This window comes from Pogona vitticeps, chromosome Z (genome assembly GCF_051106095.1).
Source record: "Pogona vitticeps strain Pit_001003342236 chromosome Z, PviZW2.1, whole genome shotgun sequence".
NCBI classification, from domain to species: Eukaryota; Metazoa; Chordata; class Lepidosauria; order Squamata; family Agamidae; genus Pogona; species Pogona vitticeps.
The window spans coordinates 2,525,795-2,542,096 of NC_135799.1; the positions used below are offsets into that span (position 1 = coordinate 2,525,795).

Sequence of the window (16,302 nt, forward strand, 5' to 3'; positions counted from 1 at the left end):
AGTGGGATCAGTTACCTCAGGAGTTGGTGAGTGCTCCAACACTGGAGGCATTCAAGAAAAACTTAGATCATCACTTGGAATATACCGTTTTTTGCTCTATAAGACGCACTTTTCTCCCCCCCAAAAAAAGTGGTGTGAAAAGTGTGTGCCTCTTTTGGAGCAAATTTTGTCCCCCTCCGCCACCATCACTCCCTTCTGAGGTCTTTGGAGGCCTGGGAAGACTGGTGGCAGCGAGGGCCCCCTGGTGGTGCCTTCTGAGGCCTCCGGAGTCCTCAGGAGCCACCGCGGGTGTCCCCCCCACACCATTGCTTCCTTCTGAGGCATCTGGAGGCCTCAGAAGGCACTGTGGGGGGTCCCCCCTGCCACCATCCCTCCCTTCTGAGGCTTCCAGAGGCCTAGGAAAGCAGCGATGTGTGTGAATCAGAAAGCTCTTGAACCCCCCCACGGTCTCCCCCCTCCTGTTCCTGCCCCCCTTTGAGGCTCCACCCCTTCCGCTCCCCTCCCCCTGCCCCTTCTTTCCATTCAGGAAAACAGGGAGCTCTCAAAGGGGGAAAGAGGTGCTGCTCCTGGTGGATCAGTCCCCTGGGGGGGGATCCGCTTGGGGAGGGGTGGGCTTTGTGTGTGTCCCTGCTGGAGGGCATCCCTTCCCCAAAGGGCTCTCAGAGGGGAAAGAGGCCCCCGCTGGGGAGGGGAGGGAGGCTTCCTCGTGAGTTTCCTGCCAGAGGACCTGCAAGGAGGTGAGCAATCGCCCGGGGGGGTATTTCTTTTTTTTTTTTTGCAAGACGGGGGAGGGGTGGGGGGGCCTAAGGGGATAGAAGGGGCTGGAGAGAGATATATTTTAAAAAACACCCAGAAAAAGATTATTTCGCCCCCCCACAACCCCCCCAGAGACCGTGCACTCCGGATCGGGCCCCTCTCCCCGCGAAGGTCCTCCTTGCAAGGAGGGGGAGAGGCATCTCTTATTTTTTGTCCTATCCCCCCTCTTTCTTCTCCAAGGGGCTGTAAATGGGGAGGGGGCCCCCGAATGGGAAGCCTGGGAGGGGGCTCGATCCCACCCTCCCCCCCCGAGCAAGGCACCCGGGCCCTTTTTCTCTGTGTTCCTGTGGGTGGGCCCTGCTCGGCTTTCCTGCAAGGAGACCCCCCCTTCTTTCCTGCATTAATCAGGAAGGCGCAACAACGGTTGTATTTTCTAAGGATTCTTAGAAAACAACAATTGACTGAGAGTTTGTTAACCACCTTCTATCGGAGTTCGATTGAGAGCATATTATCCTACTGTCTCTGTGTATGGTTCACGAGCTGCACAGTGGCAGAGAAAATGGCAATTCAAAGGGTGATCAAGACGGCCCAAAACATCACTGGCTGTTCACTCCCCTCTTTGGAAGAATTGTATGAGAACAGATGTAAGAGTGCAAAGTGGGGACACAAGGGGGTCCCACAAATGGGGCTATTGGGGGAGAACAGGGGGTTCAGCTGGGCGCAAAAGGGGCTACTCCCCCCCAAGATTCTTGGCTGGCCCTCCTGAGCCTCTTCTGGATCCCCCTCCCCTTAATGGTGTCTGAAGGGGACTCTTCAGGAGGGGGTCTCTTCCCAAAGGGCCCCCTCCCTCTTGGCCCACCTTCCTCACCTGTGCCACAGGTGAAGGCTTTTTTTTTTTCAGGAGGGCAGGCCTGCCGTGAAATAGTTTGGCAGATCCTTTTGAGGGGGGGAGGAATCAGGAGACTCTCCCACCACCTGCGTGGGTATCCCCTCTAACATTTCTGCCCTCCCCCCTTTGAGGCTCCGCCCCTTCCGCTCCTCCCTCCACCCAGTCTCTGTATAGAGCTTCTCCATCTTTGGCTGCAGAGGATATAATCAATCTGATTTCGGTATTGCCATCTGGTGATCTCCATGTGTAGAGTCGCCTCTGGTGTTGTTGGAAAAGGGTGTTTGTCCTCCGCTCTTCCTCAGTAGCATGTTGGATACGTTCCAACCTCAGGAGCCCATCTTCCAACGTCATTTCTCTTAGCCTTTTGTTTCTGTCTGTGGAATTTTCTTGGCAAAGATAATAGAGTGGTGTTCCAGTTTCTGCTCCAGTTTAGTCAGAACTGTCGACTATGACCTGTCCGTCTTGGGTGTCCCTGCACGGCATAGGCCATATCTCCACTGAATTACTCAAGCCCCTTCACCACGTCAAGGAAGCAATCCATGAAGTAGGAATTCCAAGCTAGGGATCATGAAAAAAGGGGATTGAAAATAAAACAACCATACCGCAAAAAAGACATGATGTCACTGGAAAAGGTGCAGAAGAAAGTGACTAAAATGATGACTAGGCTGGGGCACCAATTCTCGAGAAACCAGCTCGATATACTAGTGGTGCAGTAAGGTAAAAACTCAGGACACAGAAACATTTTCTTCAGCTCTGCCGCAGGCTGGGGTGTAAAGCGTCTACTTCTGGCTTATCAGTTCCCCAGCACCGTGTCAGTGCATATTTATTACTTCCTTAAAAACGCCCACTGCAGCAAAACTTAGCCTACCGAGTACATACTGTGGCATTTCTTATCCTATTACACCAAGCTTCTAGGCATTACACATACACGCCTACTAATCTACCATACTTTTTGCTCCATAAGACGTACTTTTTTCCCTCCAAAATGTGGGGAGGAATGTCCGTGCGTCTTATGGACCGAAGGCAGCAATTTCGTCGCCGCTGGCCCCGTGGGGGGAGCATCACAAGGGCCCGGGTGAGCCTTCCAGGACCCTTGCGAGGCTCCCCCACCCTCCACGGGGCCAGCGCTGGTGAAATTGCCAGCTTCCAGGTGGGGGGAATGTCGCAAGTGTCCTGGAAGCTCACTCAGACCCTTGCAACGCTCCTCCCACCCCCACACGGGCCAGCACCAGCAAAATCGCCAATCTGGGAGTGTTTTGAGGCTTCCCAAGCCTCAAAACACTCCAAGAAGCTGGCGATTTTACCCCCTGGCCCCATGGGGGGGTGGGGGGAGCGTTGCAAGGGTCCAAGGGAGACTTCCAGGACCCTTGCCAGGTTCCCCCCCCCACGTGGTCAGCCCTGGTGAAATCGCCAGGTTCTGGAAGTGTTTGGAAGCTTGATAAGCCTCCAAACACTCTCAGAAGCTGGCGATTCTACCCCCCTGGCCCCGTGGGGGGCGGGGGGAGCATGGCAAGGGTCCAAGGGAGCCTCCCAGGACCCTTGCCAGGCTCCCCCCACCCCCCACGGGGCCAGCCCTGGCAAAATCACCATGTTCTGGGAGTGTTTGGAAGCTTGATAAGCCTCCAAACACTCTCAGAAGCTGGCGATTCTACCCCCCCGGCACCACAGAGGTCCCCACCACCACCATTGCTCTGTTCTGAGCCTTCTGAAGGCCTGGGAAAGCAGCGATCGCGGCAGGGTGGGGACCCCCATGGTGCCTTCTGTGGCCTCTGGAGGCCTCAGAACACGCTGCAAGAGTCCCCCCCAGCCACTATCACTCACTTCTGAGGCTTCCGGAGGCCTTTGAATGCAGCGATGCTGGGGGGGGGGACCCACACGGTGACTTTTGATGCCTCCAGAAGCCTCAGAAGGCACTGTGGGGGTTCCCCTGCCACCAGCACTCCTTTCTGAGGCATCCGGAGTCCTCAGGAGCCACCGCGGGTGTCCCTCACCACGACTATCGCTTCCTTCTGAGGCATCCAGAGGTCTCAGAAGGCACCGCAAGGGTCCCTCCTGCCACCATCGCTCCTTTCTGAGGCTTCCAGGGGCCTGGGAAAGCAGTGATGGTGGCGGGTTTGAGTGTCTAAACAAACTACCTTAGTCACAGAGTGATGTGAGCTATTTTTGCTCTTCAGGTGTCCTACCTGTTCAGGATGATGTGCAGGGCTTAAAGTACACAGTCAACAATATTTTCTCCCCAAATAAGGGGATAAGTGGGAGTCTAGGGTTAGAAGCTTTGTCCATTTCAGCACCTTCTAGGTTTCATCACAGGGTTGAAAGGCTGGTGAAACTGGGAACTCACGTTGGCCCCTTCCCCTTGTGGAATAGCACCTTTAACAGGGTGAGAGTGGTGGAATCATTTTAGCACTTAATCTTGTGTTGTACTTTTTTGTGAAATTTTTAGAACTTGCCAAAGTTTCCATCCAAAGTAGCACATGGAAGAGGCTGCAATCATTTTTTTAGGGTATTGTTCTTAAGGTTAATGAGCACAGTGAAAACCTTCCCCCTGTGTTATTTTGCTTAGCCAGACATGGCAACAAAGATGATTAGGAATGAAGAGGATGTTCCTGACATCCCCCGTCATGCAACTGCAAGTCCCCTAGCCGTGGTGTCGAATGATAGAATCATTTGACTTTGAGGGGGTCTATATGTTTATCAAGTCCCATTCCCTGCTCAATACTATCATATCCAAAAAGGAGAAAGGGGCCCAAATTATTTCCAACCTGGCAACTAAATTCATAACCCCTTCATACGCCCTAGGTCGGCCGAGCCACTCACAATTTATCATGAACTACCAGGGTCCTTCTTCTGTGTCGGTGCTCCAGTCTGGTAAGTGGCTCTGCCCTTCCGTGCCTCCTCCAGCAGCTGACCTCTCCAATGAGGAAGTGAGACAAGGATTCTCCCTACTAAGCAAATGATTGATTGACCACAGGAAGAGGCAAGGAAGGGCCAGCAGAGCTCCGTTCTGGATTGGTGCACTACTGGAGAAGAAGGACCCCAGCAGTGCACAGCGAGACATGACTGGTCCAACTGTCCTGTTGGGTGTGGGAGAGTTTATGTAAAAAAGATAAAGGTTCCTCTTGACAAATGTTCAGTCGTGTCCCAGTCTAGGGGGTGGTGCTCATCCCATTTTTAAGCTATAGAGCTTGTGTTTGTCCATAGACAGTTTCCAGCGTGACTAGACACGGAACGCCTTCTAGGCCCATCTTTAGGAAAGAGTTCTATTATCTCTCTCCCCTCAGGCTTCTTTTCTCAAAGCTAAAGACGCCCAGTTCTTTCCTTCTTCCTATGTTGGCTTTCAGCTGTTAAAGCATTGTTTTTGAATTGCTTGCAGAGTGTCTGCTTTGTAATCTCCTCAAGAATTTTCCCTAAGATGGATGTCAAGATGAGAGGTCTGCAGGTCCCTGGCTCTCCTTTTTAAACATAGGAAACCTCTTTCATCTCTTTTTCTCTTTCCATCAGGTGACGAAGAGGACAAATGGAATTGTATTTAGCCAGTCATTCTCTCAGTGGAAAAAATGAAATATAAAGGACAAACAAAAATTGAAAGACTTAAAAGGCGAAAAAGTGAAGAAAGGAAGCCAGAAAAGAAGAGGGAAAAAGATATCTCCAGCTCCTCCTGCTACTGATGTTGATGCACTTCTGATCATCTGAAAAAAGCAAGAGGGAAAAGGAAGGAGAAAAGGTTCCCTGGGCAGATAAACATTCAGGGGTGCCTCAGATGACAATAGACTTGACAAAGTCCACCCAGAGGAGAAACGAAGTCAATGCAGCGAACAAGGAAAGGACTACACAATGCATAGTGATTGTAGTTCAAGTGAAACATCCCTGACAGGTGAGAGATCATACAAATGCCTACAGTGTGGAAAGAGCTTCAGTCAGAACTGTAGCCTGACTTCCCATCAAAGAACTCACACTGGGGAGAAACCATATAAATGCATGGAATATGGAAAGAACTTTGCTCACAGTAATAACCTCAGTTCCCATCAATGCACACACACAGGGGAGAAACCATATAAATGCTTGGAATGTGGGAAGTGCTTCAGTCACGGCAAGAGTCTCAGTGCCCATCAAAGAACTCACCATGGGAAGAAACCACATAAATGCTTGGAATGTGGGAAGTGCTTCAGTCAGAGCAGTCAGCTGAGTTCACATCGAAGAACTCACACTGGGGAGAAACCATATAAATGCACAGAATGTGAGAAGAGCTTCAATTGTAGCAGATACCTGAATTCCCATCAAAGAACTCACACTGGGGAGAAACCATATAAATGCATGGAATGTGGAAAGAGCTTCAATAAGAGGAGTAACTTGAGTTCACATCGAAGAACTCACACTGGGGAGAAACCATATAAATGCATGGAATGTGGAAAGAGCTTCAATAAGAGGAGTAACTTGAGTTCACATCGAAGAACTCACACTGGGGAAAAACCATATAAATGCATGGAATGTGGAAAGAGCTTCACTCACAGCAGTTCCCTGTCTTCCCATCGAAGAACTCACACCGGGGAGAAACCATATAAATGCATGGAATGTGGAAAGAGCTTCAGTCACAGCAGTTCCCTGACTTCCCATCAAAAAATTCACACTGGGGAGAAAATATATAAATGCATGGAATGTGGAAAGAGCTTCAGTTGTAGCAGTGACCTCAGTTCCCATCAAAGAACTCACACTGGGGAGAAACCATATAAATGCATGGAATGTGGAAAGAGCTTCAGTCGCACCACTCATCTACGTTCCCATCAAAGAACTCACACTGGGGAGAAACCACATAAATGCATGGAATGTGGAAAGAGCTTCAGTCGTAGCTGTGACTTCAGTTCCCATCAAAGAACTCACACCGGAGAGAAACCATATAAATGCATGAAATGTGGAAAGAGCTTCAGTCAGAGTAGTCACCTGAGTTCCCATCAAAGAACTCACACTGGGGAGAAACCACATAAATGCATGGAATGTGGAAAGAGCTTCAGTCGTAGCAGTGACCTCAGTTCCCATCAAAGAACTCACACCGGAGAGAAACCATATCAATGCATGGAATGTGGAAAGAGCTTCAGTCAGAGCAGTCACCTGAGTTGCCATCAAAGAACTCACAGTGGGCTGAAACCATATAAATGCATGGAATGTGGAAAGTGCTTCAGTCACAGCAGTTCCCTGAGTTCACATCAAAGAACTCACACTGGGGAGAAACCATATCAATGCATGCAATGTGGAAAGAGCTTCAGTCAGAGCAGTCACCTGAGTTCCCATCAAAGAACTCACAGTGAGCCTAAAATGCATTTGCCTTTTTTGTAGTCACATCAAACTGTTGTCTCATATTTAGCTTGTGATCCATGACAATTCCCAGATCCTTCTTGTTTGTATTTTTGCTAAGCCAGGTTTTCCTCTTAAGATGGAATTGATTGACATAACTGTGCAATTGATTTCTTTTTCTGATGTGCAGTACTTTGTACTTCTCCTTGTCAAATTTCATTCTGTTGTTTTCGGCCCAGTGCTCCAGCCTATGAAGCTCATTTTGATTTTTTTTCCCTGTCTTCCAGGGTACTGGCTACTCCACCAAATTTTGTGATATTCGCAAATTTGATTAACATTCCCTGCACCCCCAATTCACATCATAAATAAAAAATATTGAAGAGCACCAGGCCCAGGACTGATCCTTGGGGTACCCTACTTGTGACCTCCTCCAAGTTAGAGAAGGACCTATTAATCATCATCCTCTGAGTATGATTCTATAGCCAACTGTTCATCCATCTTACACTTGATCTATCCTAGTAAAGCTAGCTGATCAGGATATCATGGGGCACATGCTCAAAAGCTTTGCTGAAGTTAACATAGAATACACTTACAACATTTCCTCTGTCTATCCAGGAGGTTACCTGATAAAAAAAGTTATTGAATAAGTTTTCAGGATCTCAACTTGACAAATCTGTGTTGGTTTCTAGTTATTACTGCCTTCTTTTCTAGGTGCTAGCACAATGACCGCTTTACGATCTGTTCCGATTTTGTAGTTTTCAGCCCAGTGCTCCAGCGTATCAAGATCATTTAGAGTTTTGTTTCGGTCTTTCAGGATATTCACTATTCCACCGAATTTTATGTCATCCACAAATCTGACAAGCATTCCTCACATTCCACATGTTGGTGGGAGCCAGGGACAGCTTTGGGAGGATGCTGGCTTACCATGTTTTTGCAACCCAGCACTCTCCTCTCCGGAGCAGACATGCCTTGTCTCAGCATTGGCATTGAGGTTCCCGAGATTTCTTGTCCTGGGAGATTCTAATGTTCATGCCAAGGCTAGGGCCACAGGAGGAGCTCTTGAGTTCTTGGAAACCATGGTATCCTCCTTGGAGGGTGCAGCTTGAGGAGATGCTGTCTGCTCTATGGACTCTAAATTGTGGAGTCCCGCAGGGGTCAGTTATCTCCTCAATGCTATTTAATACTTATATGAGGCCACTGGGAAAGGTCGGTGGGATTTTTGGAGCTTCTTGCCATCAATATGCAGATGACACCCAGCTGTATTTCTCCTTCCACCCTTCTGTGGTGGATGCTGTCCCATTCCTTGAGTGCTGCCTGGATGCTTTACTGGGGTAGTTGAAGGATAATAGGCTGAGGCTGAACCCGGAGAAGGTAGAAATCCTTTGTCTGGGGTCCCTATTTTCTCTGGTTTGGGAGCCTCCCTTTCCTTTGGTGGGGGTCTCTCTTACCATGAAGGATGAGGTGCACAGTTTGGGCGTACTCTTGGACCAAGCAGTATCAATGGAGTCCCAGTGAGTGTCTGTGGTCTGCACCGCCTATTTTCATCAAAGGTGAATCACTCGGCTGCATCCTTACCTTGACACCGGGCCCATCACCACGCTGGTCCATGCACTGGTAGTCTGGTGATTACACTACTGCAATGCTCTCTATGTGGGGCTGCCCTTGGGGCTATCACAGAAACTCCAACGGGTCCAGAACTCAGCCACCAGATTGCTAAGTGGTCTGAGGAGACATCAGCGTATTTCCCCCACCTTGGCTGCCCTGCACAGGTTACCTGTTTGTTTCCATGCCAGTTTCAAGGTAATGGTGTTAACATACAAAACCCTAAACAGTTTGGGACCTTGTTATCTGACAGAATGTTTTCTTCTGGCTGGACTGGCCTCTCCAGTAAGATCTTCCCAGCTGGGTAGTTGACTCATCTTATTGTTGACTATCTTGACTCATTTTATTGTTCAACCCCGCCATCTGTTCCTTTCACTTCTTAATATTCATGTTTATTGATACGATTTTCATTTGTTTAATTTTGTTTTGAGCAATTTATACTTTGTCTTCTTGTGGTATTGTCTTTTTTATTATGTTATGTAAAGTGCCCAGATGGGCGGTATATATAAATCAGTTAAATCAATCAAATCAAATCAATAAATAACTTCCTTAATCCAAGTTGTTACTCATGTTGCAGAGCACCAGACCAAGGACTGAGCCTTGGGGTATCCCACTTCTTACCTCCTCCTTGTGGAGGAGACATTCATCAATACCCTCTGCAATTGAAACCCCCCCACTCCCCTCTCTCTCCACCCATCACCCCAACAATGTTGTCCACCCAAAACTCATGAGGAGCCCCCTTGGCAAGTATGGTCCTGGGAGACCATAAAGGTGTTGGGGGGGGTTAAAGGAGAGAAAGAGACGTGTGGGCGTACTCCTACGTCTGGTTCCTGTTTGATCTGCACCGAGTAAAGAAGCTCCTCTACCGCCCTCCTGACTCAATGTTCCCCCCAATGGGTATCTTAAGGAGTTGTTTAGTCGTTAAGTCATGTCCGACTCTTCGTGACCCCATGGACCAGAGCATGCCAGGCCCTCCTGTGTTCCACGGCCTCCCGGAGTTGGGTACTTGCCTCCCAAACCATTGTCATTGATGTTTCTGGACTCGTATTTTGTTTGAAGAAGTCCATGTCTTCTTTTATTTGCTTAATAAATTCCTCCTTTTTAAATGTGAAGTATTGAGCTTCTAATTAAATTGGATTTACTACCCAATTGTAATGAAATTGGTCTGTGTTCTGCAAATGTGTTAGGTAAAATATCTATTTGCTCCAATTCTTTCATTAGGCTTGTTGAGATCCAACATGCATCAATTATTGACCACGATTTATGTCTGTTCGAATAAAAGGTACAGTCTCTTTACTTTGGATTACATGTCCTCCAAGCATCTATGATACTAACCTCTTCCACCAGTTGTAGAAAATTTATTGAGATTGTTCCTCTCTCTTTTTTTTGGTTATTTTATCTGATTTTGTGTCCAGTTCTTTGTCAAAAACATTTAAATCTCCTATCACACAATAGTAGTCATAATCTTTATTTGTTAGTTCTAGTTGCAGTTGTTTAAAAAAAGTTTCTTGATTTCCATTTGGCGCGTAAATATTAATACAGGTAATTAGCATTTTCTTTTATTCTCTTTGGATTTCCACCATTAGTATCCTTCCATTGTCTGAGGCAAAAATTAGTTTTGGTTCCAGTTCTTTCTTTATGTACATAGCCACACTTTTCTTCTTTTGGCTTATGTCCGAAGTTACAAACAATTTCCTAGCCCTGAACATCTGGGGACCCAAAGTTGGGAACCACTGTCTTTAGGTCATGAGGTGGACTCTGTAATGTTGCATTATTCTGCAGCTGCTCCTTCCTGATCAAAGCGGCTACAGGAGTCTGTTTAATGTATCTCAGCAGTCAAGGACCCAACTTATTGCTCTATCCAGCCAGCAGAGAACTAGGTTACCTACATTCTAAATACAATGGTCGAAAATAAGAATTGCTGAGGTTCTCTAATTTCTCCTTGTGCAGCAAAACTTTTTTAATAGGCTACTGCAAACAGACTTGCAGAATTGGAAGCGGGGGGGGGAATAATGAGAAGGCAAAAAGGGACAGCTGGTTAAAACAAAAGGGTCGGAGCTGTCACAATATGGCATCCTCAGTTGCTGACTTCTTTAGTTAACAGAGATGGCAGAAGAACATTTTATTATATTAAATCATTTGAAATAAGAGATACTTTTTTGTTGCTGTGTAGTCATTTAGTCGTGTCTGACTCTTTGTGACCCCATGGACCAGAGCACGCCAGGCCCTCCTATCTTCCAATGCCTCCCGGAGTTGGACCAAATTCATGTTGGTAGCTTCAATCACACCGTCCAACCATCTCATCCTCTGTTGTCCCCTTCTCCCCTTGCCTTCACACTTTCCCAAGATCAGGGTCTTTTCCAGAGAGTCTTCTCTTCTCATGAGATGGCCAAAGTATTGGAGCCTCAGCATCAGGATCTGTCCTTACAGTGAGCACTCAGGGTTGATTTCCTTTAGAATGGACAGGTTTGTTCTCCTTGCAGTCCAGGAGACTCTCAAGAGCCTCCTCCAGCACCACAATTCAAAAGCAAAGCAAAAGCAAAGCATGCTGCTTATGTACTGCCTCAGTGCTTCAAGCACTCTCTGGGCAGTTTACAAGCTGATTATGCAGGCTACGCATTGCCCCCCTCCCCCCGAACAAACTGGGTACTCATTTTACTCACCTTGGAAGGATAGAAGGCTGAGTCAACCTTGAGCCGGACCTGGAATTGAACCCCAGGTTGTGAGCACAGTTTTGGCTGCAGTACAGCAGTTTAACCACTGTGCCACGAGGCTCTTTCTAAGCATAAATTCCTCGGCAGTCGGCTTTCTTTATGGTCCATACATCACTACAGGAAAAACCATAGCTTTGACTATGCAGACATTTGTTGGCAACGTGATGGCTCTGCTTTTTAAGATGCTTTTGAGGTTTGTCATCACTGAAACATTTTTGATTCTGCATACAAATTATAGAGGTATAGTACATGCAATGATATGTCATATGAAACAATATTTAGGTTTTGTTTTCAAAGTCCTCATGGACCAGAGCACGCCAGGCCATCCTGTTTTCCACTGCCTCCCGGAACTGGGCCAAATTCATGTTGGTCGCTTCGATGACACTGTCCAACCATCTCGTCCTCTGTTGTCCCCTTCTCCTCTTGCCCTCACATTATCCTAACATCAGGGGCTCTTCCAGGGAGTCTTCTCCTCTCATAAGATGGCCAAAGTATTGGAGCCTCAGCTTCAGGATCTGTCCTTCCAGTGAACACTCAGGGTTGATTTCCTTCAAAATGGATAGGTTTGTTCTCCTTGCAGTCCAGGGGACACTCAAGAGTCTCCTCCAGCACCACAGTTCGAAAGCATCAATTCTTCAGCGGTCAGCTTTCTTTATGGTCCAGCTCTCACTTCTGTACATCACAACAGGAAAAACCATAGCTTTGACTATTTGGACTTTTGTTGGCAAGGTTATGACTCTGCTTTTTAAGGTGCTGTCGAGGTTTGTCATCACTTTCCTCCCAAGAAGAAGGCGTCTTTTAATTTTGGGGCTCCTGTCACCATCTGCAGTGATCATGGAGCCCAAGAAAGTAAAATCTGTCACTGCCTCCATATCTTCCCCTTCTATTTCCCAGGAGGTGATGGGACCAGTGGCCATGATCTTAGTTTTTTTGATGTTGAGCTTCAGACCGGTTTTTGCACTTTCCTCTTTCACCCTCATTACAAGATTCCTTAATTCCTCCTCACTTTCTGCCATCAGAGTGGTATCATCTGCATATCGGAGGTTGTTATTTCTTCCAGCAATCTTAATTCCGGTTTGGGATTCCTCCACTCCGGCCTTTCGCATGATGTATTCTGCATATAAGTTAAATAAGCAGGGGGACAATATACAGCCTTGTCATACTCCTTTACCAATTTTGAACCAATCAGTTATTCCATATCCAGTTCTAACTGTTGCTTCATGTCCAACGTATAGGTTTCTCCAGAGATAGATAAGGTGGTCAGGCACTCCCTTTTCTTTAAGGACTTGCCATAGTTTGTTGTGGTCGACAGAGTCAAAGGCCTTTGCGTAGTCAATGAAGCAGAAGTAGATGTTTTTCTGGAACTCTCGGGCTTTCTCTATAATCCAGTGCATTTTAGCAATTTGGTCTCTAGTTCCTCTGCCCCTTCGAAATCCAGCTTGCACTTCTGGGAGTTCTCGGTCCACATACTGTTGAAGCCTACCTTGGAGGATTTTGAGCATAATCTTGCTAGCGTGCGGAATAAGTGCATATATACAGTAGTTGGAGCATTCTTTGGCACTGCCCTTCTTTGGGATTGGGATGTAGACTGATCTTTTCCAGTTCTCTGGCCACTGTTGAGTTTTCCAAACTTGTTGGCATATTAACAGCATCATCTTTTAAGATTTGAAATAGTTCCACTGGAATACCATCACCTCCACTGGCCTTGTTGTTAGCCATGCTTTCTAAGGCCCACTTGACTTCACTCTCCAGGATGTCTGGCTCAAGGTCAGCAACCACACTATCTGGGTTGTCTGGGATATCCAAATCTTTCTGGTATAGTTCCTCTGTTTGTTCTTGCCACCTCTTCTTGATGTCTTCTGCTTCTGTGAGGTCCCTCCCATTTTTGTCCTTTATTATGTTCATCTTTGCACAAAAGATTCCTTTAATGTCTCCATTTTTCCTGAACAGATCTCTGGTTTTTCCTTTTCTATTATTTTCCTCTATTTGTTTGCATTGTTCATTTAAGAAGGCCCTCTTGTCTCTCCTTGCTTTTCTTTGGAAGTCTGCATTCAATTTTCTGTAACTTTCTGTATCTCCCTTGCATTTTGCTTCCCTTCTCCTCTCTGCAATTTCTAAGGCCTCGTTGGACAGCCACTTTGCTTTCTTGCATTTCCTTTTCTTTGGGATGGTTTTTATTTTTGCCTCCTGGACAATGTTACGAGCCTCTATCCAAAGTTCTTCAGGCACTCTGTCCACCAAATCCAGTTCCTTAAATCTGTTCTTCACTTCCACTGTGTATTCATAAGGGATATGGTTTAGATTATACCTGAGTAGCCCAGTGTTTTCTCCTACTCTCTTCAGTTTAAGCTTGAATTTTGCTATGAGAAGCTGATGATCAGAGCCACAATCAGCTCCAGGTCTTGTTTTTGCTGACTGTATGGAGCTTCTCCATCTTTGGCTGCACAGAATATAAATTTTGGTATTGCCCATCTGGTGATTTCCATGTGTAGAGTCGCCTCTTGTGTTGTTGGAAAAGAGTGTTTGTGATGACCAGCTTCTCCATCTTTGGCTGGAGAGAATATAATCAATCTGATTACGGTCCAGTCCCCTAGAATGAGAAGAACATCTTTCTTTGGTGTCAGTTCTAGAAGGTGTTGTAAGTCTTCATAGAATTGGTCAATTTCAATCTCCTCAGCATTGGTAAGGTATATAATGCCACAATTTGTTGAAACTGATCAATAGATTTCTGTGAATGCAGAAGAGCTATTACAAACATCATTAAATACACATTTATTTGCTCATGTGCAGCAGCTGAATAAAACACCATTTTAAAATTATATTATGTGCTACCATAGAAGTGACATAGAAGGAGCCTCCTGAAAGAGTGAAAAGTAATTGTGAGCATATTTAGGCGTTCCCTGGGTCAAGGTGTGCTGCCAGCCAATGATGCATTGCACTGTAAACTTGCTGACAAGCAAAATGACCCAGTGGCCCATTTAAGGAGAGTAAATGACAATAATTTCTATAAATTTATTTAAATAGGTTCTTCTGGTTAAAAAATATATAGAAGTCTCAGCTTCTACTAGACTAGGCTGACACACTTAATAGATTCATTTTCCAGTGTTGTTTCCTAGTATGGAACAACCATGGAAGAGTCGTATTGGGGTTAATGCAGAACATGAGTTTCCAAACTGCAGGGATTTGCACCGCCTGGGATGGAGCAAGCCTGTAAGTTTTATTTTTTTGTTTTGAGTTTCAAGAAAGCTTTTCAAATCAAAACAAGGAACTAATATCTGCTAAAGAGATGACCTCTATGTACAGGGCAGAAAAATATATTTAGGCTGTGATTATATAGCAATGTTGAGCCCTAAACAGCAGCCTCTGATCAGAGAATTCAATATATCCTGCTTTTGCATTTTTCCTTAAGGGAGTAGTCACTGCAACAAAGGGAAATGGAAGACAAAGCAGAAAAATGTATGGAGGCAGCATCAACAAGTGTAGGTGAGTGATGAATGTCATGATGATGAGATGTGTAGTCAGAGAAATGTAAGATGGAGTCAGACCGGTTCTGTGTGAAGATGATTTGAGAGACACTGGAATGTGTTTTTCTAAGTGCTTTGAGAATGTTTTTCTGAAGACCATTACAGCCTGGTTCAAGACAGCAATGAAGGCCGAATCAAGGGGCCTGAGCTAATTGGAGAAGAGATAAAACACCTGGACTTTCATAGGAATTAAGGGAGGAGGAAGGTGTTACAGCCCCTTGAGGCTAATTGGTTAACAGCCAGAATTGTCAAGAAGAAGGGAGGAGTTAGAGAGGGTAGAAAATAGACAATGGGTTATGTGAAAGAAGGATTTGGTGGTTGTTCTTCTGTTCTGGATTTTGATTCCATGATGATGGGAGAGAAAGGACCTTGATTGAGAGAGGATGTAATTAAAGAGAAAGAAGGAGATGGGGCTAGCCCACCGTAGCCCACCTTAGTAGTGTTTCTTATTTTAATTTATTGTGTTTACATAACAGTATTTTGTCCTATGAAAGCTACAGAATTGTTACTGGATCCCTGAAACCAACCCCTATGGATATAATCTCTTACCTAGCAGGTGTTGCATCAGAGTGACCTATTGAGGGAAGTGGCAGCTGAGAACAAAAGACCCAAAAGCCTGTGCCTCAAAATATGCCTCCACTCTTTGGCTCTTCCCCTCCCCAAATAAAATCAAGGAAACGTTATTCATGACCTTGGTGACTTCTGTAGAAATAGCAGAGGATGCCAGGGCTATAATGTGGAAGGAAAGAACAATGCTTAAAATGGGTAGAACCTCGGGAAAACATCTAGCCCTCAGTCACACAGAGAACTGGGTTACCTGGAAGTCACTTATAGCCGGCTACAGAAAGGAGTGGGAAGAAGAAACCGAGTGAATCTAAGAAAAGGGGGCTTTTGCGCCCACATTCATAGAGGAACCGGCCTCTTCGCACCTTGGTCAGCATCCTCAAGGCCCCTCAACGTGTATTGATGAAAGATTTAATGCTGGCTGCCTCAGATCTTCTTGATGTTGCCTGTTAATGGGGGGGGGGAACGATCTGATAAAGCTCTTCATGGTTCTGTGTTGCTTCTGGCCCAAAGAAAGAAAGATCTGGGGGTTTCATGCTTCAGTCCTGCTTCCAGAGAGAGGCCGGTACTATAATGCTTTCAGTCCGCAGTCCTCTCCAATGAAGTCTCCATTCCCAAAGGCATTAACCTGGAATTAAAGGCTGCCGAACTCAGTGGAGCTTACTTCTGAGCCACCAAGAACAAGAAGATACTGGGAATTCGCCAGATTTTGCAGGATGAGCAGGAACATGTTAGAATGATGGATCACACCACTCTATACTGCTGCTCAATAGGCCTCCTTCTCAACTGTGCACGTGCCACAGCACCCCTCCCCTACTGGCTAACACACGCCCCCTCTGTGGGGAAGAGGAGCGCATGCGGAGGGAGCGCCGTGGGTGGGCTTGGAGGGCAGCTTGTCAGTCAAACTATGGGGAAGAAAGGGGGTGGGGGAAACGGGGTTCTTGCTCAGCAAGCCTTCCAGAGG

General features: G+C 46.4%; 1 protein-coding gene across 4 annotated transcripts in view; it reads left to right on the forward strand.

The window, feature by feature from the left end:
• The window catches only part of LOC140702925 (uncharacterized), a 208,957-nt gene that overhangs the window by 172,945 nt on the left and 19,710 nt on the right, over window positions 1–16,302 (forward strand). For 2 of the 4 annotated variants that reach the window (XM_078382538.1, XM_078382537.1), the window contains one exon: window positions 5,147–9,094. The exons of 1 other annotated variant lie outside the window; for it this stretch is intronic. In XM_078382538.1, the coding sequence (XP_078238664.1) occupies window positions 5,480–6,976 (1,497 nt within the window). In that variant the 5' untranslated portion in view covers window positions 5,147–5,479 and the 3' untranslated portion in view covers window positions 6,977–9,094. Of the gene's footprint in view, window positions 1–550; window positions 738–5,146; window positions 9,095–16,302 lie in introns of those variants that run through there. One more of the 4 variants, XM_078382535.1, reaches the window with a different exon arrangement.